Consider the following 27,543-nt stretch of genomic DNA (forward strand, 5'->3'; position numbering starts at 1 on the left):
ACGCGCACCGCGTCACGTCGAAATGCGTTAGCACCTCAACTGCGGCATGTAGTCATGTTCTCACATGACACGCATCTCAATATTATCTTATTTGCACCAGTCACATACCTTCATCATTCATTGGCATCACGTAATACTTAATTTGGCACATGTGAAGCTAGTGCAACGGCCGCAAGTGCACATAAGTGTGGGATGTCGTCATGTTGTTACATGACTCGCACCTCATGTTTATCAAGTTTGCACCAGTATCATACCTTCGTCATCCATTCACATCCCGTAATACCAGATTCGGTATAAGTGAAGCTAGCGAATCTACCGCCAGCGCATCATGAGCGTGGCGTGAAGTCATGTTGTTACATGACACGCATTTCATGATTATCATGTTTGCACCAGTCACATTCCTTGGTCATCCGTTAACGTACTGTAATACCAAATTTGGTATACGTGACGCTAGCGAAACGGCTGCGGGCGCATGCTAAGCGTGACATATAGTTAAGTTGTTACATGACACGCATGTCATGATTTTCATGCCAGGGTTGGTCGCATGTGTTCGCCGTGCAATCTTGCCATATACCTTACCAGTTTTGCAACATGACATGTGAACGAAACCACCACAAGAGCTGCAATCCGTTATGCCATACCAAGTTTGGTATCGTTAACATTATCGAAACGGCCAGGAGAGCTAAAGGTCTTAGGCGGCTAGATAGATAGATAGATAGATAGATACGCTTGAAGTCGCCGAAGTTCACTAAGAAATGCTTCGCAGTTAAAATAAAGCAGATGTGACGCAATAGCTGGTAATCAAGTGACGTCATTTTGTGTGCACTAGCGCAAAATTTTATCTTGAATTACTTTTCATGGGCCCCTGTTCGCTAAGTACTCGCACTAAGGCGATTGCTGGTGAGTCATCTATGAGTAAACTTCAAGTGAACGCCAGCTAATCTAATATGGACTCATGACTGGAGGCACCATATTCATTACTAAATAGTAATGTTTAAGTGTGCTATCGTTCACTTTGCCTCGGTTTTACAAAGGAACTTATTATTCGAACTTTTATTCGCCATTCGTGGCATCTTCCGTCGATGGATTAAGGCAATCAACAGCGTAGCAGCGTATACATGTGATATCGGCAGCGTAGCTTATTTGTTTGACACATACGCACGTTCCTTAGCATGCACGATTCTTGTGATCTTCTGTTTTAACCGGAAGAAATGAGACCTAGTCACGCCAAACTAATGACATTTTGGTTTTATTGAATGGTTACAATAACTCAATTTATTATACTGCACAAAATGACAATATTTGAAAAATTGGGGACGCTCTTTGCTTTATGTTTTTCTTTTTTGCATTATGCTCCGATAAATTACCGCTACGTATGTGAATGAATACGGGTGAATTGTACCATGATATATAACTTGGCACTCTGCTCACCGATAATGCGAATAGTAGGCACTGCATGCTCAAGAAGGAAACCAGGCTGCAGGAATACTGATGATTGAAAGTGCAGCGAGCAGTGCATTCCGAACCACTGTCCTTGTTTGTTATCTGGCAGACATGGGTCACCAGGCATACGTTTTCTTCTACTGCATCGTTGCACAGCACATAGTTTCCACAGCTAACGACAAAAGCACTCGGCGTTAAATGTAACTCGCATCGTTCCGCTGCCCACTGGACAATGTACTGCAGATGTTCATCAACGATAAAACGCACCTAACAATTTCGCGCACAACAGAGAACGCAAGCAAGCGCCAGACTAAGGGCATGTGTCATCGCAGACGAATGTTACGAGTGAGCCTTGCCATGTAGTGCAAGGGCTGCACTGACTGTAGCGTGGGCAGAGGTCGCTAAAAATTTTTTTTCGTAATAATAAAAACCGTCATGACTTCTTTGTTCATAGCACTTATTATTGTTGGCGAAAAAAAATCTTATTTGTAAAACCTACTGACTGGTTCGATTTTGAATCAAAATTGATTTTTTCACTATTAGTGCGTGTTCCCTCCACACATAGTAGCACTTCCATCGCAGCTCCCATAACTCCCCATGCTGATGTCACTGGCAACAGCTTCTGAACCGCTTTTTGCCCGAGCCTTGGCGACCCATTTAAATAGACCTTGCGTCAGATATCCACTTAAGAACCCTCTACGCCGTTGCTTATCAATAATCAAGCCACAGATGCACACCGCCAGGGTTTCAGCTCGACTAGCGACGCATGCGCCAAGAAGCCGCCACAGCCAAGCCACGCTCACAGGCGGAGACTGTCAGCGGCGTTGAGGTTGCTCGGCGCGGCGCGAGCTTACCGCGAGCGACAAAATGCCCCCCCCCCCCCCCCCCGCTTTTACCGGGAGTAGCACAACCAGGTTTCCTGTCGATTTCTGGCGCTGGAGTTTTGGAGTTTTGGACATTCTTGCCAGGTGTGCGATAGGCTCTACACTGTCTACGCAAATGAAAGAGCATCAGCTGAGGAAGTGAAGTGATCGACCGGCTTCGCTGTTTGTTAATAAGCTTTACACACAAGTGTAAACTTCCCTTCTTTCAGTCCACGGAGGTGGAACTGTTTAGGGTGAGGGGTATACAGCTTCCCTGTAAAACATGATTTCCGCTTCGGTATTATGAAGTGATAATCGAGACACCCGCGAGTGTCTTGAGATACAACGCTATCGCAGTCCTGAAGCGCGTTCATGAGCGATGGTACTGTCTTGTCTCTCGCAGGTTGGTGCGTCGACCATTCGCTTGATGACCCAGACAGTTCTGCACACGGTGTTCAGCCACATTCGAGAAAACTACAGCGTAGCCGACCTCGTGTCGTCCGACCTGAAGCTGAGCCTCTTGGAGCCGATCGAAGGATCGTCGTCCCTCGAGGACCCCTCGGAGATGGCGCTCGGAGACCAGGGAGGACGGCGCAGGACGCTCCGGCGGGCTGAGGAAGAACCCAAGAAGCGAAAGCTCCGCGCCGCCTAGGGAACTCCGTGGACGAGCAGACGTTGTTTAATTCCCTTCCTCGGTGCTTGCGAAATCACTCTGCCTCACGAGAACTGAGTGTCGTGCTTGATGAGCGTATGAAATTTTGGACTCCAAAATCGGCTCTACGGGATTTTACCTTCTTTTATCTAGAAGTGGCTCTACGGTACTAAATTGCTTCGCTGAGAGGCATTGGGTCGCACAGTCCCCCTAAAATGACACTATGCTGAGGCACAAAGTGTTGTCATTTGGACCATTCGCATGCCTCGAAGTTTGTTAGACGTCCATGAGTACATCATCAAGCAGCGCACCAGTTAGCAAAACATATAGAAGAAACCTTCATTCTTCGACTTGTTGGCACACGAGTGTCTTGGGAATAAAATTTGTCACCACGTCTGCTCTCCCCAAACATTTCGTGCACGGTCTTTGTCACAACACAAAACGCAGTAATATTTTCTGCACGATTGCCCAGAGAGGTAGCACGATTGAATGCGAATTGTACTTACAGCTCCGTTATGTCGGAGGTCCATGATAAGTAAAACTTCAAAGGCCCTTGAAATGCAGAGAGGCTTTTTGGTTGACCTCTCTGCCTTTCTCTATTTGGGTGCACGTTAAAGAACCCCAGGTGGTCGAAATTTCCGGAGCCCTCCACTACGGCGTCTCTCATAATAATGGCGTGGTTTTGGGACGTTAAACCCCACAAATCAATCAATCAATCTGCCTTTCTCTCACTTCTTCTCTGAGGCCCTTGTCTTATCGGCAAAATGGAACCATGCGAAGCTTCACGTACTATTCAATCCTTCTCCCTTTCTATCTTTCCTCCTCTCTCTCTCTTTATCATTGCGCCATATTTCGCCCTGTTTTTTTTTCTTTCGTGTCGGATGCTGTATACCTTCGTCCATGCGCTTGGCAGCGCCATACCTCAGTTGCTGCAGGCAACAATGAAAATCACGCGTTCATATCCAGGCACAAAGAAAGGAAAGGTAGGAGAGGGCATAGCCAGCCGGTGCAGGGCGTAAAAAATGTGGTGGAAATTACGTCACAGCGGCCATATTCACTGGGCACAGTGGCGGCGTTTTGTTATTATTGATGTAGTGCGGTGCGAAACCGTTCAGGCGGTCCTGCGGCGGTGTGCGCGTTTTCATGGGCCTCGCACCTAACCGTGGCGTACTGCAGGTGTTCGACAGCATCCATTCTTTGTGCCGCATTGTTAGCTACGCGATTTTCTTCCGGTGGTGGTTGTAACCAGGTGTCTGAACTAGAAACCACGAAACGAGCGCGCGTGTACATACTCCGAATATGCAGCATCCGTCAAAATTATGCTGAAAAGCCATCATAAAAGATAACGACTGTGCTCAAGAATTCGTTCAATAAATGCCTTGCAGGTAATTGACAGTTGTGCGGTGTTGCTTCTTATGACAACGGACGATGCACTTGTTGTTCACCTATTGATGGCGCATAAGACTGTAATCTAATCTTGCTTTTCGTGTTCGTGTACAGTTACCACATGCTTCTGCGCATTAAAGTTCCTGTTCTGCTTCGCTTAAGATGCTCGCTCTTCGCAACAATGTCTCGCTCTCCGCAATATTGTCTATATTGTAGCAAAACTCGTTAAAATTTCTACACGCACCTGCACAAGGTAAACAGATGCACCTCCTAGATGCGTGTGCTTGTGCATTCAGAAGCTGACAAAGCCGTTCGAACGATGTTGACCAAGTGATTTGAGAACTCAAACAGAACGAAATAGAATGACACTTACGACAATAGCAAGTATGGGGTAAAATTGTGAAGTACACAAGGAGCAGTATATGTACAATTCAATGACGCACAGAAATATTTCACCGCAAATATTTGTGGCTACAGCAATAAAAAAAATCTGTCCCGGAACTTATCCCGGAGACATCTTCCCTCGCATTTGGCTGGCTTTCCCTGCAGTCTTTGGCGGCTGTGTCGGCGCGTGAAGCTTCCCGCAGACCTTTTCTCACGCATTCCTTCGGCTAACTTTCCCACTTTTCGCCCTATAACGCGATCCTGGTCTCCATTCTCCGTTGCTACTAGTGCGCGTGAATCATACTGGAGACGTCTTTCCACGCACTTTCGGGTGGTCTTCGCTGCTTTCGTCCTAATGAAATCATTGCCTTTGGGATAGACGTAGGAACCAGTGCGAGTTCCTACGTCGACAAAAGAGGGGCGAAAACAAAGAGGCCGGCGCAAACTGAACGGGCTGCCACACATGCAAGCTCCGCCAACGCCGACTTTACTGGCATAATTACGGACCTCCAGGTTTATTGCAGGGAACACATTTTTATTATCGTTGTTTCTAGCCCACAGCCTGGTCGAAATTTTATAAAGCCTAAAAAGAAGCACAAAAGGGGGGAAAAGTGATCTGAAAGAAGCTGTGCAAGTTTCGGTGCCTGGTTCATCGCGCGGCAATGTCCGAAATGTCATCTTTATTTTCACAAAGAACACATCAAATAAAAAAAAGCTTAACACGCAACTTGCCGTGTTTATCTTAAACGTCGGCAGTGTGAGAGTACAATACCCATACGCAGAGATTTCGTAAACCGTATCGCGGCAGGACAGCGTGTTGAAATCCGTTCCGTTGGTTTCGGATAGCACCGGCGCACGCGGCGCGCAGGCCTCGTGCTTTTTGAGACAGAGAGGGAGTCACGCCTTCTGCTTCGCTTTCATATGTAAACAAGCGAGGATAATTTGCCCAGTCAATATGGCCGACTTCCGGCTTCATCGTGGCTTCACAACGAGTGAAGTCAGGGCCTCTCCTACCTTTCCTTCTTCCATGTATCCAGGCAACAATGAAACGTGAAATTGAGAAGTCACCTGAATAAAAATGGCAGATCCCACGTACCTTGGGAAATTAGGTTATTTGAAGCCTGCGGAGGAAGGTGACTGTCTTGTAATATTTTATTGAGCTGTACATTACAAACTGGCGCTAATGATATGTACAGTTACACGCACAGACATGGGTTAAACAGCCGCATATGTTATATATAACCAGTTGTTCAAATTGAGTAATGTTACCGACAGCAACGTGGATATTGGCAACACCAGAAGCGATAATTAGATATGAAGCGCTGGTGCTCACGATGCTGGTGATCGTGCCACCCCCACTTGGTAGGAACACTCGACAAGCAGAAGCGTGTACTGCTTAACCGCTCGTCCCGACAGGGGATGCAGAAAACGAACGGTGTTGAAAGGAGCACCCGGGGGCCAAACAAGCTAGCTATCCATCGATGGAGGGCAGCTGGTAGCGCACACTGAGAGAAAATTTGAATCAGGTACTCCCTACTGCCACATAACGGGCACATTCCTCATGTAGGTATTTTTGTGAAGAGCCTGAAAGTTATGAGGGGGCACGCTCTGGAAAGGCAGTACATAAATGTAGCGCGCTTGGCGTTCAGGAAACTGGCAGTAATGAATTTCCAGTAAGGACTGTGGTGGGACAGGTCAAACTTCTCACAGTGCGCAGGTAACTCTGGGGTTAGTCTATCGACTAACTCGTGGAGTTCGATCAGAGATAAATCTATGTCAAGGTTGACTTCTTGGAGACGGGCCAAAGTATAAGTGGCCCCTGCATAGAAGGCAGAATGCCTTCCCACACGAGGCACCAAATTCTAAAATGCCTCAGGCGAGAACAGCCTCAGCCGCGCACATGAAAAATGCAACGCAAAGCTTCGAGTGAGGATCGAAAACTACCCGTGTCCATCTAACGTGTAGCGCCGTGGCCACGACGCCCAGGCCTGGGGAATACCCAGTCCTCATTCATCCCCGTGCAACTTGAGCACGGGGTGCGACAAGTACGCAGTTGAGCCACTCCAAAGAACACGGAAAATGGTACCCTCCAAGAGAAGCCTGGTTCGGGGGTAAACCGGCATAACTGAACCTACATACGTAAGAAAACTAAACAACAACGATTTCATTATTGCGACCCCAGCTGTAAGTGGGCAAGACAAGGCACTGAGTTCCCGAATGCTGTTGGTCAGTTTCCCCTTAGCTAACCATCAGTTTTCGGTAGACAGGCCATCCGGTTAAAAATCGAAGGCCAATATGCGTAGACGCTCCTTTAAAGGAAGGCCCTGTACGGGACGTGGGCTGGATGGAGTGCAGTCGAGATACATGACTGCGCTCTTCGACTTATTTATCCTGGCGCCGCTCGCCGAGCAGTACCCCTCCATAACATCCAAGACGATGCAAAAAGTTGCCTCGTCTGGGACGACAATGGAGAGGTCATCTGCATAAGTGAACATTGTTACCGGGGGAGAACCTGGTGGAAGGGGAAATCTAGCAATACCGGTGCCACTGAAAAGCCTCTGCAGGAGCGGCTCAAGCGCTAGCATATAGAGGGAAGTGAAAGTGGACCTCCCTGCCGCACTCCACGGCACACATTGAACGGCTCCGAGACGTGATCCTGTATCAGGACAGCAGAGTTAGGCTTAAAATATGGGGCGCTACTCATTTTAATTAACTGGGCACTGAAAACCGCCTGCTTTAAAACCTTAAAAAGGTACTTAAGACTGATAATATCGAAGGCCTTCTCTTGATCAAAAGAGCGAATAATTCCACAATGTTTGTGTCAATTCAACCATTCTATAAGATCCCTAACAGCAAAACCGTGAAGTTGTCACGATCGACCTTGGACACAACACACCTGGTACGGACCCAAAACAGTACTAAGTACTGCAGTGAGTCGGACGGATTGGCACTTAGTGTGAGCTTGTAGTCACAGTTTAGAAGGGTGCCAGGCTCCCAGGTCAGTGCGTTTCGTCTCATCCTCGCACAGCAGAGTGATCTGCTCCTCCCTTTTAGTTGCTGACAAACTCCCCTTATGGAGGAGCCTATTTGCCAATGTGGTAAAAGACCCCCCCCCCCCCAAAAAAAAAAAACCTTCCAAAACTTGACGTAAAACGTGACTGTTACAATCTGAACCTGGGCTACGATTATGCTTCATCGATTTGAGAGCTGTGAATACTTCCTCTTTGACGAAAGGGGTGTTTCCACTAAACTGACTGTGATTGGGTCGGCCAAACAGGCTATAGACGAGAGCACGCCTATCTCGAACCCAGGCGCCTTCGGCGGTATAGCCTCGCTCCCAGAGACGCCATAATTTGTTTGCAACTGCCAAGGCGCCCCTCGCTAGCAAGGAATGCAGTGGCTCTGGGAGTTTCAAATGCGAAAAAGCGCCTGTTCATGTTACGGCTGCTTATAAAATGTCATCTGGGTACCACTGCACTATCATCTGATGCGAAAACAACCAGCTCAAGAGGAAGAGATTGCTCATGATTGATATGTGGGGTTTAACGTCCCAAAACCACTCTATGCTTATGAGAGACGCCGTAGTGGAGGGCTCCGGAAATTTGGACCACCTGGGGTTCTTTAACGTGCACCCAAATCTGAGCACACGGGCCTACAACATTTCCGCCTCCATCGGAAATGCAGCCGCTGCAGCCGGGATAAGAGATTGCTGAGCACTGCCTGTGAAATTCACAGTGCATCGCGGGAATCGTGCCGGTGCGGTGTTTTGCGATTACCCAGATTTCTGTCCACAATGAAAAACGCCGAGCTTCATCACCCTAGGATATAATTGCAATCAACAGGAAAAATCACGAGCTATGTGAAGTGTACGAGTAAGTAAACTTATTGTGCTTATTCAAGCGTGACTCCAGCTTTTTCACTTTACAGTAGCGATTTGCGTGCAGTATGTCTTTAGTATGAGGCACAAAACTATTGCTGTACTCTTCCGCAGGCCGCATGTAAATAATAGGATATACGTATTATGACTCACGCGTGGATGCACGCACCGCGCATGTTTAGTGCAACCGTAACGGCCTACTATCGTGATGCTTGAACGGCACAGAAAGCATGATCCGGTCGATCCGGTCGAACTGTGACATACCTTGACTGTCACTAGGCGAATCTACATGTGCTTTCGGCTAGCGTCACCGTAACATATTAAAATCTTGTTCTGGCTGGCACTTTCGCACCGCGCGTGTGTTCCGAGTGCCCGTCAGGACTGGCAATTGATACACAAGCGGTGCATTAGCGTAAGTTGGAACCAGATTTTAACGCTACGTTGACGCCGGCTTACAGCACAAATTCTGCCTTGTCACAGCCAAGGCACGCCGCAGTTGGACTGAGTCGAAAGCAACGCTTTCCGCTGCTCGCGTTTCTTTCAATCGCAATAGTACGTACCTGATGAAGCTGCTTCCGTAGTCTGCAAAGCACGTGCTGCAGACATTCCAGACTGTCGAGGAACATCTCCTTGACGTTTCACACGACATCAGCATAAACTTACAGCACAATAACAGCGCCAAACATGCTTAAAGCAGGACTCGAGTTGTGAAGTTTCGCGTTTGATTTGCAGAGAGTCTGCTCGCCTGGCAGTTGAGTGTTGCTTCGCCACGCTTGCAACCAACGGCGCCACGTGCTTTTCAGAATGACAGCAAGCACTGAGCTCGCTGAGTTCTGGTGTATAGCTGAGCTCTTCCTAGCTACGAAGAACATGTTTCTGCAACACCACGCCTCCATTTCCCACTGCTCCGCGCGTGCTGTGGCTCGCAAGCGATACCAGCGTCGCTGAAGCAGGACCCTATATTCCTTACGTAGTGAAGTGGGGGCTGCGGTTGTTCCCGGGCCGCCGGACAACGGCTTTGAGAGCAGGAGAATCGCGTCAAAGACCACTTTGATCCCGGCGCGCTCCTCCCGCGCTCGCCCCACTCCCAACTCCCGGAAGTGCTCCGCAACTCCAGCCTTCAGTGTGTCCCATTCGCTACCGCCTAAATTCTGATCACCAAGGAGTGAGCGGACAAGAAGCCCTGCTACATCTTTTGCAGCTTCCTTATCTTTGGGGATCCGTTGTTCAAACGGCACGGTCTATTGCCCTAAGGTACTAAACTGGAGTCAGAGAATCTCAAGGCAAAGAGGCAATGGTCACTAAACGTGGAAGAACACAACCAGCTAGAGTACATGCTAGGAGCAAGTGAGGGTGAGACATAACAGTGGTCGATCATCGATCGGCTCCCTGTCCCCGCCTAAGTCATTCCTGACTTGACGGGGTAAGATACCACCAAGCATCTTCTGGTCACAGCTCGTCAACAAGCTCCCGTAAACCTAGATCGCCGTTTCTATCAGTAAACGTTGGAGAACCTTTGATGAAAACACAATCCGCCTCAGAAGGGTTGCTGATCGGGCGAGTTGGTCATGGCGCTAAACTTCCAACACAGACATAGAGATAAGTACGCGCTAAACTTCCAACAGTTGGAAGTTTAGCGCCTACCCATCTCTACGTCTGTGTCATGTCCTTTTCTTTTATGTACTGCGCTAATACACGCAACGTTCATGGATGACCAACTCACCCGATAATCAACCCTTCTGAACTTCATTTCTTGTTCAACGGGCCCGTTCTTCTTCGCACGTCATAATCCTCATGCTATCGAAACAGTTGGAAGTTTAGCACCTACCTATCTCTACGTCTGTGTCGTGTCCCTTTCTTTTATGTACTGCGCTAATACACGCCACGTACAATCCGCCTGTTCTAAAACACAATTGAAATCGCCTACTAGAATGACACGGGATAAGAATCTAAGTGATTAAATAAATCCCTTTGTTGCCCATATTGCGCTGGAGCGTAAACATTCACAATTCTAACACCAGAATCAAGATCCATTGACAAAACACGGCCATCCGAATCCCTGGCGTAGCGTATCACAGAACTAGTGAATCGTGGCATTAAAATCACAGCGACTCCCCGGCAATATGCGCCACCGTAATTCCAGTGAGATTTGGTGCCAAACGTTCTGCCGAAGTTTTCAATCTGTCCCAATCAAAAGTTTCCTGTAAAACGAGACTGTCAGTATTACGGGATCGAGTTTAACCTAGGCCCGTTTAGACGCTACAGATATACCGCGAACGTTGAAGGTCATCTGTGCGTCCATCCATCCGTCCGTGCGTGCGTCCGTTCACCTGTTCGTCAGTCCATGCGTCTGTCCAACTAGTGAACACTCAAAGTACCATCATCTCGCACTTTTTCATCATATATTCATCATATAGAAGTACCGCCATGCAGCGGACATTCCAAGGACTAAACGAGAGGTGGCGCTGCTCGACTAGAAGAGCGGTCGGAGTGGTAGAGGTCGGACGTGTTTTTGGAGAGCTCCGGAATGACAGCTACAGATAAGTGTTTTTGCATGTTTCCAGCTTGCCTCTGTATGTAGCGTTATGAGAACGTAAGGCGCTAGCGTAAAGCTTGATTAGGTCTAGTACGGTGTACGTTTTTTTTTATTAGTATTTTGTACTGTGTCTTTTTTTCTCCAGCCACCACGTGGCTGAAGCCTGCGCGTAGACCGACCACGTGCATGCGCAGGTGCTGCAAAGTGTAGCGTATTTATTTATTATTGTGGTTCTTTTTGGCTTAGACCAGTGTATTTTAGTACAGTTTTCTAACACGTGGGCATCGGTAAACTGAGCTAGCCATGGTCAAAAAGACCGTAAAGTGTTCAGAGTGCGGGGTAGGGTGGAAGGTGGAAATTAGTGCGGAGGAGAAAGCAGAAGATGACGCCAAGTGTAGACAGTGCGAGTTCGAGGAGAAAATGAAAAATATGATGGCGGTCCAGAGTGGGCTCATGGAGAAAATCGCAGAGCTGGAGAATGCATTGGCGAAGGCGCGAGAGAAAACGTCAGCCATGGAAGAAAGGCTCCGGGCAGCCGAGAAGGGCCTATCGAAGGTCGGGAAAGGGAACGAAGACGCAGGTGACGGCGGAAGCATTATGGCGACGACCCCCCGAGCGGGAGAGATGAAGGAAACAGGCATGACAAAGGCAGATACATTGGCCACAGGGCCCAGCTACCGGGAAGTAGTTTTGAGGGAGGGAGGGAGCAAACCAGCAGCCGTGACTCACGCTAGTCACCTAGTCAGCAGCCAGGTGCAGGTTTCAGAAGGAATGTCTGAACAGGTCATCATCGCCGGTGACTCAAAATCAGTCCGATGCGCAGCGGCAATCAAAGAAAGGGTGAAAGGCGACAAGAGAGTTGCGATAGGGACGTTCCCAGGACAAACGCTGGGGACAGTAATGAGTCAAGCGGGTGAACAACTCGCAGCTAAAGCTAACAATCGTAACCTCGTTGTAATTGCGGGAGGGTTAAATGACGTCCTGAAAAAAGAATCGTCAGGACTAGCGACGACCTTGGCGAAAGGGGTGGATGACATGCGCACCGTGTCCCCCCAGGTGCAAATTGTAGTATGCACAGTACCGGAAGTACCAGTACGCAACGTCAACCTGCAAAGAGCGGTTGTCGACGCAAACAAAGAGATATGGCGAATTAGTCGAGAGAAGGGTTTCGAGGTAGTGGATTTAAACAGGGAAGTGCACAGGTGGGGTGGATTCCAAAGAGACAAGATTCATTTCGATAAGAGGCTTGGACACGAGGTGGGCTGGCGACTGGCAGGACGCGCAGTAGCTTTTTTGGGGGGCTCACGGGCCCTTCGGAGTCCGGGGTAGCTCGTAACAGGGAAAACAACCAGGAGGACGCTTTGACAGGTAGAATTGCGAAAAACCAGAAAAAAGGTAAAAGAAAAAGGAAAAAGGCGCGTGTTGCAATTAGTTACATAAACTTGCAGGGTGGCAGAAAGAAGGCAAAATGGTTAGAGATTGAGGAGCAGTTAAACAAAGAACAGATAGGCGTGTATGCGGTTACAGAAACACACCTTAGAGACTTGGAAGAGCCACCACATATTAAAAATTATGTTTGGGAAGGGTGTAACAGGACCATATCGGAAAGGAAAGGTGGGGGTGTAGGAATGCTAATTCACCGCGGAGCCAAATGGGTTAGAGTGAAACAGACGTGTTCAGAGCACCTCTGGGTTCTGGGCACAGTAGGTGGAAAGGAAACGTGGCTAGGGGTAGCCTACTTGTGGACGGGGAATAACTGCAGAGAAAAGAATCAGGAGATAGTGGATTGCATGAGTGCGGATATTAAGGAATTTGGTAATGGGGCCGAAATCATCCTTCTAGGGGACATGAATGCCCACATACATGACCTTGACGGATATTCAGACACCAATGGGAAGTTATTACTAGATCTTTGCGAACAACATAGTCTGGAGATAGTTAACACGGGGCCTAAATGTGACGGCCAGATCACATGGGAAGTCGGAAACAAGCAATCAAGTATTGATTATTGTCTCATGACTGAAGGAATTTACCACAAACTGACAGAAATGAGGATAGACGAGGAAGGCATTAACAGCTTGGGTAGTGATCATAAACGAATAACATTACAAATGGGATACGAAACTGAAAATATGAGCAGGGAATCAAAGTCTGGCAGCTCGTATTTAAATGACAAACAAATAATAAATATAGCCGCAAGAGTCGAGGAAGAAGTAGGCGAAATACCAGGCAAGGACTGGGAGTATAGTGAGCTGTTACATCTAATGACGAAGGAGATAGGGAAAGAGAAGAAAACTGTTTGCTGGAAAGGAAAAAGGAAGCCAAAAAGTTGGTGGAACAAGGAAATCCGGGAGGCGATCGAGAAGCGACGCGAAGCATCACGGGAGCATAGAAAGGCAAAAAAAGGAGAAGCGGCCGCAGGACGAAGTCAAAAAAATATGGGAAATATATTTAGAGAAAAAATCCCTTGTACAGAAATTGGTAGAGGCAAAAATTAAAGGTGAAAGTGAACGCTGGATGACAGAGATACACGAAAAAAAGGAGGCCGCGCCTAGGATTTTTTGGAGCCACATAAAGGCGCTAGGTAGGAAGTCTGTCACAACGCAACAACATATTCTAGATGAAGGAGGAAATCAATTGGAAGGGTACGAAGCGCTAGGTTACATCCAAAAGGTAACAGCCGATTCGTTTCAAAAGAGCGTCCAGGGGATCTCCCCGGTGAGTAAAAGTGTGGCGGAGAAAGCAACAGAGGAAGAGCTAGTACTTGATAATTTCAACTGGAAAAAGGCCGAAGGAAAAATTCCAAAGCGCACTGCCGCGGGTTTAGATGGGATTCCCGTTAGCCTCATTAACGAACTAGGACATAACACTAAAGAAGCATTGTTAAAAGCAGTAAAAAAAAGCTTAAAGGACGGACAAATACCGGACAGTTGGCGACAAAGTAGAATGAACTTAATCTATAAAGGCAAGGGAGAAAAGGACAAGATTCGCTCGTATAGACCACTAACCATTACATCGGTACTATACAGGATGGCGATGCAAGCAGTAAAAATGAAAATAGAAACATGGGCCGAACATAACGATATTTTGGGAGAACTTCAGAACGGATTTCGAGTCGACAGGCGGTTAGACGATAACCTGTTTGTTCTCACTCAGTGTATAGAAATATCTAAAATAGAGAATAGGCCCTTGTACGTGGCTTTTCTAGACATCACTGGGACATACGACAACGTTAATCAGGAAATTTTGTGGGATATATTGAAAGGAATGGGCATGGGCGACGACTGTATACAGCTTTTGAGGGAGATATACCGAGAAAATACAGTTTGCATAGAGTGGGAAGGAATGCGTAGCAAAGAGAACGTTGAGGTTAGCAGGGGTCTGAGACAGGGATGTCCTTTGTCCCCGCTGTTATTCATGCTGTACATGGTGAGTATGGAAAAAGTGCTAGAAGGTAGCAACATTGGTTTTAATCTGTCACACAAACAGGGCGGCATGATGATTGAGCAGAAGCTTCCAGGTTTATTTTATGCGGACGATATCGTCTTATTTGCGGACAGTCGAGATGATATACAGCAGCTGGCGAATATATGCGGAAGGGAAGGTGAAGCTCTTGGACTAGGATTCAGTGTAACGAAGTGTGGATTGATGGTATTCAATGATCCCTGTGATCAGACGGTGTCCATACAAGGCCAAGAAATACCGAGGGTAAGTGAATACAAGTACCTTGGAGTATGGGTAAATGAGAGTGATAGATACATGGAGGTACAGGAAAAAGCCTCGGCAGCAAAAGGAAAGAGGAATGCGGCAATAATGAAGCACAGAGCGTTGTGGGGATACAATAGGTATGAGGTGCTTCGAGGTCTGTGGAAGGGTGTAATGGTTCCAGGGCTTACTTTTGGGAACTCAGTGGTGTGCATGAGGGCAGAGGTGCAATCGGGAATGGATGTAAATCAAAGGACTGTGGGACGCCTCGCGTTGGGTGCTCACGGGAAGACGACAAACGAGGCTGTAAAGGGCGATATGGGGTGGGCAGGTTTTGAGGCGAGGGAAGCGCAGAGCAAAATAAGGTTCGAGGAAAGGCTAAGAAATATGAAGGAGAGTAGATGGGCAGAGAAGGTGTTCCGTTATTTGTATAGGAAGAGCGTGGACACACAGTGGAGAAAAAGAACTAGAAGACTCACTAGTAAATATACGGCTGGTATTGTGAGCCATATGTCAACAAAGAGCGTTAAGGGAAAAGTCAGGGAGGCGGAGAGGATTTACTGGATGGCAGCTATGGAGAAAAAACCGGCTCTGAGTAACTACCGAAAGGGCAAAAATGAAATAAGGAGGGAGGCATTTTACGATAATTCAAGGGGAAGCGCTTTACTGTTTGAAGCGAGATCGGGTTGCCTTAGAACGCGTAGTTATAAAGCAAGATTTAGTAAAGAAGAAGAACAATGCACATGCTGCGGGAAAGATAAAGAAACGGCGGAGCATGTTCTGATTGAATGTGGAGATATCCTCCCAGGTGTACGTTTGGGCACGAGCCTACAGGAAGCCTTGGGTTTTAGGGACAACAATGGAAAGCTGAACACACCCGCGATTGAAATAAGTAAGAGACGGTTAGAGTATTGGTGGCAGAAAATTAGAGAGAAAGGACAAAAATAAATATTGGAAAAATAAAATATGGACAGTGTGCCGTAAATGGCAGAGAACTTAAGCTGAAAATTTACCTTTTTTCCATTAAGATAGAATTTATCGAAGTAGAGGCATTAGGCCAACATAAAAAAAAAAGAAAAAAGGTTTTTTTTTTCTTTTTTTTTGTCGAGCCTGGTGGCATACTTGTCACCACCCCGTTATAAAGGGGACGCTCATAGCATCCATCCATCCATCCGTGCATGAGAGCCGCCAAGCTCCTGTCGTCCCCTGCTTTGCTCAGCGTTTGACAGCTGTCAGTGTTCGACCTGTTGTAGTGTCAAGTTCGTCGTCGCAAAATGTGGGCAGCAACGTCCTGAGATGTTGAAGGCTAAGCGGCAATGCAAAGAAAGGACGTGTTTTGTGCCGCTGTGCCGGAGCGGATATCGTTCGAACGAGGAAAAGGTGTCTTTGTTCACCGCACCGACGGACCCAGCACGGCTTGCAGAATGGGAGAGCAAAATCAAGAAAGCAGACAGGAGACTGACGCCGAAGGCTGTCGTGTGTGAAAGACATTTTGAGAGTGGCTACATCGAACGATATTTTCAGACTACGGTGAACGGTGTCGTCAACGAAATCGCCCGAGACAAGCCACGTCTGAAGCCCGATGCTGTCCCTGCGGTCTTAATTATTAATTTCACTCACTTAGCATTGTCGGCCTGTGTGTAGGCATAATGGGCATCTGGAAAGCAATGTTTTAGCTACTTGAAATTTTCATGTAGTCATCTAAGAAGCTCTCTTCATCTATTGTGTAATTAGAAGCTGTAATTAGAAGCTCTTAAAATGTGTATAAATTATAGGTGGAAACAAATTCATAACAGAGAATCGCGTATATTCAGATTTCTTGCCAATATATTCAAAAGCTTAAAGTTAGAGGTCCTGCACTCCTGCTACCGTTATTAAGATTTCTAAAATGTGCTGCTCTATTAAACTCAATTAAAATTCTGTAAGTGAAGCCTACATTGTGTCTTTCTCACTCTGGCTTTCAAAAGCCTTGTTCTCACATCATTTCATACTTGACTAATGCACAAAATATTGCTACCTGTAGGCTGCCACAAACCATAGTGCGAATGCGCGTGTGCGCCCGACGAGGAAGATGAGGCTCGCTGGCTGCTCGAGCTCGGAGCCAGACTGGCCAGTGCTGCAACCGCCCTTGCAAATATATTTTTCGAATATATTCGCAATACTTTGTCTCGTTACTCACGTAACATATTTGGTGGAGGTGGAACGATCCCCGTCCTCACCACGCAGCTCCGCAGTGGCCGCATCCTCCAGCTTTCCGCCATGGCTTCCAGTGACAACGCGTCCGCTTCATCATCTGCGGCTTCTCCGACAACCTTTGTCGCCGTCCAAACACCACGTGATCCCGGGACATTTTCTGCGCAACCTGGCCTCGACGTCGACAAATGGCTTCGCCTTTATGAACGGGTCAGTCAAACTCACCGTTGGGACCCTACCATGATGCTCGCTAATGTTCTCTTCTACTTGGACGGAACCCCGCGTGTCTGGTACGAGACAAATGAGTCCGAACTCACCAGCTGGGACACGTTCAAGGAGAAGCTACGTGACATCTTTGGGGACCCGACCGGTCGCCACGCAGCTGCACGACAGGAGCTGGCTACCCGTGTCCAGTCGCCAACTGAATCGTATGTGTCATACATCCAAGAAGTTCTCGCTCTTTGCCGAAAAGTGGACGAGGCGATGTCTGAGGCTGAAAAGGTTGGACACGTTTTGAAGGGGATCGCGGACGACGCCTTCAATTTGCTGGTGTACACTAACGTCTCGACCATCGACCGTGTAATTCAAGAATGCCGCCGTTTCGAAACAGCAAAAAGCCGTCGGGTGCGCCCTCCTTTTTCTCGGTTGCCAAACACGGCGGCTACGTCCACCTGCTCCGATTCTACCGTCACACCGCCCTTTGAGCAGAGTGTAACGCGTATCGTTCGACGGGAACTTGAAGCAGCAAGTCCAGCGCCGCTTCAGCCCACTTCTTTCGAACATACGATACCGACAACCCCCGCGATCTCCGTTATTCAGGCGGTCGTACGACAAGAATTCGCCAACCGCGGGTTCCCTGATGCTTGCCCCATCTCTTGCCCCTCCTCCAGACCGATTCCCACTAATGCACCTCGACGTGACCCATTTGTTGCTCCACGATCTCGCAACCCGGCGGAATGGCGAACTCCTGACGACAAACCGATCTGCTTCCGGTGCCACCGCGTTGGACATGTCTCCCGCTACTGCCGTGCCTCCTGGACGCCGCCACATAGGAGCCAGTTTTTCGCACCTTATAGCCCATATGAAGATCTTCGCCGGTATTCGTCCAGCCGTACCGCCCCTGCTTTCGACACGTTTAACAGCCGCCTTCCTGCTCGTTCTCCGTCCCCTCAACGCCGTCGTTCCCCGTCGCTCCAGCCACGCCGCCATCACTCGCCGCCTAACTTTTCATCGTACCCGACGGAAAACTAGACAGTGCAGCCCCTGGAGGTAGTGCTGCATCATCCCTGTCTGAACCAAACCCTCCATTGACGCTTCATACGAACAAAAATCTTGTCGATGTACACGTGGACGGTATTTCTCTGTCGGCACTAGTCGATACTGGCGCTCATGTGTCCATAATCAGCGTTCATCTTTGTCGCCGCTTAAGAAAAGTACTCACGCCCCCTGCTACCGAAGCTGTACGTGTGGCCGATGGCGGCACTGTTCCTGTCATTGGCATGTGTACGGCTCGCATACGCATCGCCGACCGTTACATCCCTGTTCTATTCACGGTGCTCCAGAACTGTCCTCATGACCTCATCTTAGGGATGGACTTCCTGTCGACCCATTCTGCTCTCATCGACTGTTCCGCTGGTACTCTTTGCTTAGACCTTCCTCTTCAGCCGGATATTCACCCTGAACCTCAACACGGCCTTTCTGCCACAGACTTCCTCCGCTTACCGCCTAAAGCCCTCACATTCACCGAATTTGCCACGACCTCACCCGTATTGGATGGGAATTACATCGTCACGCCGATTCCTGATGTCCTACTGGCACGTGACGTCACCGTCCCTCACTGCATCGTAACTGTAGCCTCCAACCGGACCCGTCTACCCGTCATAAATTTCGGCTTCACAAAGCAAGTCCTCCCTGAAGGCATCCTAATTGCCACGTTGCGGTCCTTAGCCGATGATCACGTCACCACTTTCGCAGCCGACGCATGCCCCAATTTTCCTTGTCGCCCACTCGATGCCACATGCCTCGACATGTCAATACGTCCCATGATCGACCCTGACCTTCCCCCAGCGCAATCAGCCGCTCTCGCACGCCTTCTAGCTTCCTACCGTGACATCTTCGACCTTGACGACCGCCCACTCGGCCAAACTTCTCTTGTAAAGCACCGCATCAACACCGGTGATGCTGCTCCCATTCACCGTCGACCGTATCGCGTGTCCGCGTCGGAGCGCCAGATTATTCAAGCTGAAGTGAATAAGATGTTAACTAAAGGCATTATTGAGCCCTCATCAAGCCCATGGGCGTCACCCGTCGTCCTGGTTAAAAAGAAGGACAACACATGGCGTTTTTGCATCGATTACCGGCATCTAAATCGAATCACCAAAAAGGACGTGTATCCTTTACCACGTATTGATGACGCCCTCGATTGTCTCCACGGCGCACGCTACTTTTCATCCATCGACCTTCGTTCTGGTTATTGGCAGATTGCCGTAGACGAGAAAGACCAAGAAAAGACCGCCTTCATCACTCCAGATGGCCTATACCAATTCAAGGTTATGCCCTTCGGTCTATGCAATGCCCCCGCCACGTTCGAACGTATGATGGACTCTCTGCTACACGGGTTCAAATGGTCAACATGCCTGTGTTACCTAGACGACGTCCTCGTATTTGCACCTACGTTTGAGACCCACCTTGAGCGTCTGTCGGCCATTCTCGACGTCTTCCGCAAAGCTGGCCTCCAGTTGAACTCCTCGAAGTGTCACTTCGGCCGCCGACAGATTACCGTGCTGGGCCACCTTGTCGATGCTTCTGGTGTGAGACCGGACCCTGAGAAAATTCGTGCCGTCACGAGTTTCCCAGTACCCCAATCCGCCAAAGATGTCCGGAGCTTTGTGGGACTTTGCTCCTACTTTAGGCGGTTCGTGAAAGATTTTGCGGCAATCGCCCAACCACTTACCGATCTTTTGAAGAAAGGCGTTCCATTTTCGTGGGGGTCCACTCAAGCTGCCGCCTTCTCTCACCTCATAACACTTTTGACGACGCCCCCTATCCTCGCCCACTTTGACCCATCTGCCCGAACTGAGGTCCGAACTGATGCCAGTGGTCACGGTATCGGAGCCGTTCTCGCCCAATGCCAACAGGGACACGACCGCGTTATCGCGTATGCTAGCCGCCTCCTTACACCTGCAGAGCGTAACTATTCGATCACGGAGCGAGAATGCCTTGCTCTTGTCTGGGCGGTCTCAAAATTCCGTCCATATTTATATGGCACTCACTTTTCCGTCGTCACCGACCACCACGCGCTCTGCTGGCTTTCATCCTTAAGAGATCCTACAGGTCGACTTGGTCGCTGGGCTCTGCGACTGCAAGAATACACCTTTTCTGTGATATACAAGTCTGGACGCCTGCACCAGGACGCCGATTGCCTTTCTCGCTATCCAGTTGACCCATCGGCCACCATACCTGACAACGACGCCTGCGTGTGCTCCGTTTCTCAACTGAACCACATAGCCGACGAGCAACGCCGTGATGCAGCCCTACGAGCTATCATTGAGCGCCTCGACTCCTCCCCATCGAACCGATCCTATCGCTCGTTCGTACTCCAGAATGGCACATTATACCGGCATAACTTCCATCCAGACGGCCCATCTCTGCTGCTTGCCATACCCAAACACCTCCGCTTGGCTGTACTCCACGAACTTCATGACGTTCCTACTGCCGGTCACCTGGGTGTGTCCCGCACATACGACCGGATTCGCCGTCGCTTCTATTGGCCAGGTCTGGCACGGTCCGTCAGAAGATACGTCGCGGCGTGTGAGGAATGTCAGCGCCGCAAAACACCATCGACGCTTCCGGCTGGGCGCCTTCAACCACTCGATATTTCTACGGAACCTTTCTTTCGCGTCGGCTTGGACTTACTCGGCCCTTTTCCTCTGTCTTCTGCTGGCAACAGGTGGATAGCTGTGGCCACAGACTACGCCACACGCTACGCAATCACACGCGCCCTTCCAACAAGTTGCGCCACTGACGTCGCCGATTTTCTTCTACACGACGTGATCTTGCAACATGGTGCTCCACGCCAGCTGCTCACGGACCGAGGCCGCACATTTCTATCGAAAGTCATAGCGGACATCCTACGCTCTTGTGCAACACGCCACAAGCTCACTACGTCGTACCATCCGCAAACAAATGGCCTCACAGAACGCCTGAACCGAACCCTAACTGACATGCTTGCAAAGTACGTTTCCTCAGATCACTCTGACTGGGACATCGCTTTACCATACGTGACATTTGCCTACAATTCTTCGCGCCACGACACGGCTGGTTACTCCCCTTTTTTCTTGCTGTTCGGCCGCGAACCCACATTACCCCTCGATACGACGATTCCGTTACCAGCAGCTCCAACTTCACAATATGCTCTGGACGCCATCAGCCGGGCCGCCCACGCACGCGAAACCGCTCGTGCTCGCCTTCTGACCTCCCAAGCAAACCAACGGCGTCGGTACGACCAACGACACCGCGATGTGCACTTTTCGCCCGGTTCGTTGGTTCTGCTGTGGTCTCCGACCAGGCACGTTGGCCTGTCTGACAAGCTGCTCTCTCGGTACACAGGGCCCTACAGAGTGCTTCGTGAGGTGACTCCCGTCACTTATGAAATCACTCCTGCTGCCTCGCCGTCTTCATCCACCCCTAGGGCCACCGACATCGTACACGTCGCACGCCTGAAGCAGTACCACTCGCCCAATGATCTTGACATCTAGATGCGCCGAGACGGCGCCTTTGCCGACGGGGGTTATGCTACCTGTAGGCTGCCACAAACCATAGTGCGAATGCGCGTGTGCGCCCGACGAGGAAGATGAGGCTCGCTGGCTGCTCGAGCTCGGAGCCAGACTGGCCAGTGCTGCAACCGCCCTTGCAAATATATTTTTCGAATATATTCGCAATACTTTGTCTCGTTACTCACGTAACAATATGTTTTTATAGGTTGTGCTATTCACCTGAGGAGCAGCACGAAAAAAAAAAAAAGCTGTGAAGCCTGGTAATCCAGATAAAAAGTTCCTGGAAGTTCCTGGGCAGACAAAAGGCTGAATCCGAAGGCTGTCCTGTGAGAAAAGCATTCTGAGAGCGACTCCATCGAAATACTTTTCGGATTAGGGTGAACGGTGTCGGGAATGAAATCGCCGTTTAGTCAAAATTTCAAATATTATTTATCTAAAAAATTGAAAATACCCTTTCGAATTTCATTCACACAGTTTTTCTCCCATGTCAACGTCGGACTCCCTTTCCAACAACGTTTTGAGTATCATATGCGGTGAGTGTCAGACTATTCATTGGCATGTTATCATTCTTTGTTTTCACTCGAATCCTAATGGCATGCAGGCTAAGAGGTAAAGGTTTTAGGGTCTTCTGTGATAATTCTTGCGCTCAAGAACAAAGCACATTTTAAAAAATAACTCTGGTGGTTATACTGTCAATGGGTTTTAAAATAAATTTCTTTGCGTACTGCAACCACTTTGAGCATCTATCTATCTATCTATCTATCTATCTATCTATCTATCTATCTATCTATCTATCTATCTATCTATCTATCTATCTATCTATCTATCGAATCACCTACGTCCGGGTGCCCTCATGATCACCCCCTTAACTTAGGGTCTTCGAAATACTTTGCAAGAAGAGCCGAATGTTCGTGAAACGCCAATGCTGGTTCCAGTGTTCACTATCCAATTTCTTGCATATATTTAGCGCCACTTCATAATGTTTCACCTAATATAAAATTATAACAAAGTCACCTTGCGTAGCATTGATTCCCAAGTTACGTGGGATCTGCGTCTCTATTTTTTTTTTTTTTGCGGGCAAGTAGCAGATGGCGAAATGTATGCCACGAAATTATCTTCATTTTGGTATTGCAAAACGCCAGTACTGTGAAAGCAATAGAGTAGTTCTTATACAATAAAGCATTATGTAAAAAAAAAACACTCCGAAAATACAGCAAAATAATAGTTGGCCTCGCGCGGCTCGGCCTCCTGCACGCTTCGCGGCGCTTGCGGAGCGCAATTGAACGCAAATGCACCCACTCGCACAGCAGCGCTCCATGCGGGCGCTGCCGGCAGTCATCAGCTGCGGGGCCATCTCCTAGCCCGCGCTCAGCGCACTAGCCAGTACATTTCTAGACACTGTACTTATGGCACGTTGCAAGCTCTCCATTCGTTCTCGTTTTTGTGCCGTGGCTTATGGCTTATATATATATATATATATATATATATATATATATATATATATATATATATATATATATATATATATATATATATATATATATATATATATATATATATATATATATATATATATATATATATATATATATATATATATATTCGTATAGGAAAGAAGACGCACGTACGAAGTTATTTTATTTGACGTTTCGGCCGTGGGTCCGGCCTTCATCAGAATGTTAGAATGTTATATATATATATAGATCGTTTTTAAGTTTACAATAGTTTTTCAGCAGAATGTTAGTTGCAGCACTAAGTAGGTGTTGTAGCACTAATCCTGGGCTGTGACCGCTATGACATTCCTCCAAATGGCTGCCCTCCATCAAGAGGTTGCACGTCAGCGAAAAAAGGACTTGCTTTTGATTGGGGAGTGCATGAAAGACAGTAGAATACTTGTGACTTCGTAGTTTGTCCAACACTATTTCGGCGGTCATAACAGCATTCACCACTGCAGGTTGGGGAAACTTAAGTCCTCCATGACTCATGCTCTCTATTACTTCTGCGTTTTCCAACACGATGTCCTCTTCTTCCACTAAGTTTGTTCTGCACGCAGTGCATGACAGCTTCTTAAGTGCCGCATGGGCACAATAGCCTGCGACGTATGTTATGGCAGGAAGATTAGGGGCCTTCATTTCAATGTCCTTAGCATTTACTTCAATTTTGAATTTCTGCAAAATGGCCTCATCAAATTTGATTGGAGGCGTTTCCGCATCCATCTCTGGCAACTTCAGGGCACTTTGTAGACGAAGCTTGCGTTCGGATTCATATATCTGCCTAATAGAAACATGGTATTGAGACCCGGAAAGTTGTCGATACTTGCCAAATCTTTCCTCCAAACAGTCTGTCTGGAACTTGCCCAGGAGTACATAGTCAAATTCAAGGTCTTCGTGGCAATATGCGACAAGCTTGATCAGTGTCTCTGTAGTGAGTCGAAAAGCACTGTGGGTCTCCCGTGTGAGAATTCCGTTATCGAACTTCAATTTTTCCCACACGTCAAGACACTGCATGATGCTTCGAAGGAATTCCACTTGTGGGCACAATGTTTGCGTGATGGGAGTCTGCAGCACATTGCGAAGCCGTCGTCCTTTGTTGAAAGACTTAACATTAATAATCTTTCACCACGTTTCTACAATCCTTATGCTTTTGGGACGTTAAACCCCACATATCATATCAATCCTTATGAACTCTGCAGTTCCAGGTGCGTGCTGCAAGTCATAGCGCTGGTCATATGTTTCTAAAGCAGCTGTCGTGGATGGATTAAACACTTTCAGGGCAAGTTTAACATTCTGCCTCTCCATGCTGGAAGGATTGAGAGCATTGGAGCAGCCTTCACAAGTTGATCTTGTTCCTTTGAGTGAAGATCCCGGAGGGTCTTGAAAGATGCTGTGAGAATTTTAGGGCTGCCATGCCGATCCAGAAGAGAAGGAAAAAACATGCATGTGCCGCTGTTCTTTTGATTAATCCAATTTTTACGAACACATTTTAACAGGTGAACGGGATCAACAACAAAAAAAGAGGACGTGTCGGATCTGATGGGTGCGGGTAGGAGCTGCTGACTTTTGATGAATTTCCAAAAAGAGACATTGTTCTCCGATTTATAGAATTGTTATCCGTGATAACAGCAATGACGCGAATACCGACTTTTTTAAGCTCACTTATGATACTCCGGAGGACAGTGTGAAGCTGTTCAGCTTTGATTTTATCAACTGGCAAAATATGAACAACACTTTTTTGAGCTAAAAAAGGCTTTGCATCATAAATACATGTGCTGTCTTGGCTGCATTCGAAGTGTTACTGGCAACGCCGACGATTGTGCCACCTTTGTAATCCAAATACGGTTGTATATGGATTTCATCCATCATGAGTACCACAGTTTTTTTATGATCCTTCATTGCAGTCACGAGTTTCTTCGCATACAGCAAGAATGAAACATCCTGTTGTTCAGCTGCCGGATTCACAACATGAGAATTGCATACACGTCTGATTGTTGACTCATGCGGCAGTTTGAGACCTCCGTAGTTCCTCAAGTATCTATAAGCGTGAGGAGAGATGGTAAATAGGAGGCTCGAAAATACTAGCAAGTCTGACGAGTAGCGGGGTGACTTGCTTAAAAGGAGCATGACTTGTTCCCTTAAGAATGTACAAGCATCGCGTCGCTCCTCGTCTTGCATTTCTTGATTCATTGCGTCCTCAAGAAGCGACACCACGAGCTTTAGTATGTCACTGGTCTTGTCCTCGGACTTCAATGTAGGTGTCTCATCAAATCCCTCAACAGCTTCCAGAAGACGCGTCAAGCACCGAATGTCATTCACAGTTTTGGGAATGTCGATGCCATCAAGTTTGGTGACCTCGACGTCTTGAAAAAACAGCGTGAAAGAGAGGTCCTCTGTGATTTTCACTGATTTTCTGACAGCTGGGGCACCATCAAAAGTCAGGTTGAGGAAGAGTACACAGTCATGCTGCGTAAAAACTGTCCAGAATTTTGAAACCTTGATATGCGGAAGGCAGTTCAAGAGTGCCTGAAAAGTGTCAATTCTGTTATTTCGCTCTGGTGTTGCTCCGTCGCCCGCGTTGCCTCCTCATGCTTGCGCCTGTTTAGTTTTGCCTCACGATGCAAGTTTGAGGGCTGCTAGTGAGGCAAGTTGATTGAGTAGTCCCCGAAGAGGGAGCAGAGCTTCGGTGTGTTTCTTCGCCGAAAGTTGTTACCTAAAATTGAGAACGCACATTTGAATTTTCCGAAAAGTACCGGCATGTTTGGCTAGCGCGGATTAACAAAAAAAAAACTACTTGAAGAAACTTGGTGATATTTGCGCCTTCAGGTGTAACTTCATTCCGGGTAAGTGCCATAGCCAAGCACTTACCTGCTAACGGAGATATAGCTTACCAAGATACTGTACATACAAACTTGTCCGCGACCACTGCGTGCACAATCAGAGTGTCAGGGAGGCGGTTAAAATCGTGAGGACGATCGCGGAAATTCGGGTATTGCATTTAAACAAACTGAAAATGGATGCGAAACAATATTAGTTCACTTTGAAGTATAATTAACCCATCTGTTTGAGTTGGGGGGGGGGGGTCAGGATTTTTAAAAAATTGGTCAATCCCTTAACACGGTCTTTATCATTTTCAGAGACTCCACTGTAGATTAGCGTACAAAAAAAGTAAAATACAAGGTGAAAAAGGTGTCAAAACATATGCGAACAAAAAAAAGTGATGACTGGCATTAACGCGGCACGCCACAGGCGAAGTCGCTATCTGCCTCGCATAATATTTTCCTCGGCTGTTTCCACAAATTTCAATCAAAGAGGCTCAACATCAGCCCTGTTTAAACCACTTGGGGAAGGGGGGGGGGGGGAGGCGCTGCTGTGTTGGTGGCGTGGGCTGCACCAATATATTATTATTCATATTATATCTCTTGTAAACTTGCCTAGCTCTGCCCGACACGTTTTCGATGGGAGCTGCTGCGCTTCGCTCATCCACTCTTAAAATTGCGGCTCGAGAGACTTTGGGCTTTCACTTAATCTTGGTCCATGCAATTTGTAGTGTCTGTAGTGAAAGTGCCCGATCTCCTGATCACTCCCTCCTCCGAGGCATGGGAAAGAGTACTCCAAGATGTGAGCCTAGAAGTACATCTCCGGACCACACAGCGAGCTGAGGAGGTGGCGACCAGGCACGGCCTGATCGCCATTCCTCTGTGAATTTGTTTTTCACTTAAATAAAGTTGTTTCTCTCTCTGTAGTGAAAGCGAGATAATGGGCCCTCGTAGGTCGTGGCGGGCAGCCGGTGTACGTGGTGGCTGGTATACGTGCCGCACATCTTGATTTTCTGGTCTTGTATCGAGTGAACAAACGAGGCTTAATTTTCCTGATCCGATGAGCTCGGTAAAGTACGACAACAAAAAACCACATTGCTCCCCTTTCAACATTGTACACAGCAACAGATGACGAACACCCAACAATCCGCGCTGCAGCACGTGAACTGCCGTAGATACCCAGGGAGGTACCTGGGCATGGTGGGAGAGGGGGACGACGGATTGATTGATTGATATGTGAGGTTTAACGTCCCAAAACCACCATATAATTATGAGAGACGCCGTAGTAGAGGGCTTCGGAAATTTCGACCACCTGGGGTTCTTTAACGTGCACCCAAATCTGAACACACGGGCCTACAACATTTTCGCCTTCATCGAAATGCACGGATGTGACATCACATGAACACTATGTATTCGT

General features: G+C 47.9%; 1 protein-coding gene and 1 pseudogene across 1 annotated transcript in view; one reads left to right on the forward strand and one right to left on the reverse strand.

Moving 5' to 3' along the window:
• The window catches only part of LOC119168081 (uncharacterized), a 29,571-nt gene extending 26,204 nt beyond the window's left edge, over window positions 1–3,367 (forward strand). The window contains exon 3 of the mRNA XM_037419506.2: window positions 2,710–3,367. Coding sequence (XP_037275403.2) covers window positions 2,710–2,958 — 249 coding nt within the window. The 3' untranslated portion in view covers window positions 2,959–3,367. The remainder of the gene's footprint in view (window positions 1–2,709) is intronic.
• A 20,126-nt stretch (window positions 3,368–23,493) lies between these two features.
• On the reverse strand, window positions 23,494–25,855 carry LOC142803158 (uncharacterized; annotated as a pseudogene).
• Between the last annotated feature and the right edge of the window lie 1,688 nt (window positions 25,856–27,543).

This window comes from Rhipicephalus microplus, chromosome 3 (genome assembly GCF_043290135.1).
Source record: "Rhipicephalus microplus isolate Deutch F79 chromosome 3, USDA_Rmic, whole genome shotgun sequence".
Classification (NCBI taxonomy): Eukaryota; Metazoa; Arthropoda; class Arachnida; order Ixodida; family Ixodidae; genus Rhipicephalus; species Rhipicephalus microplus.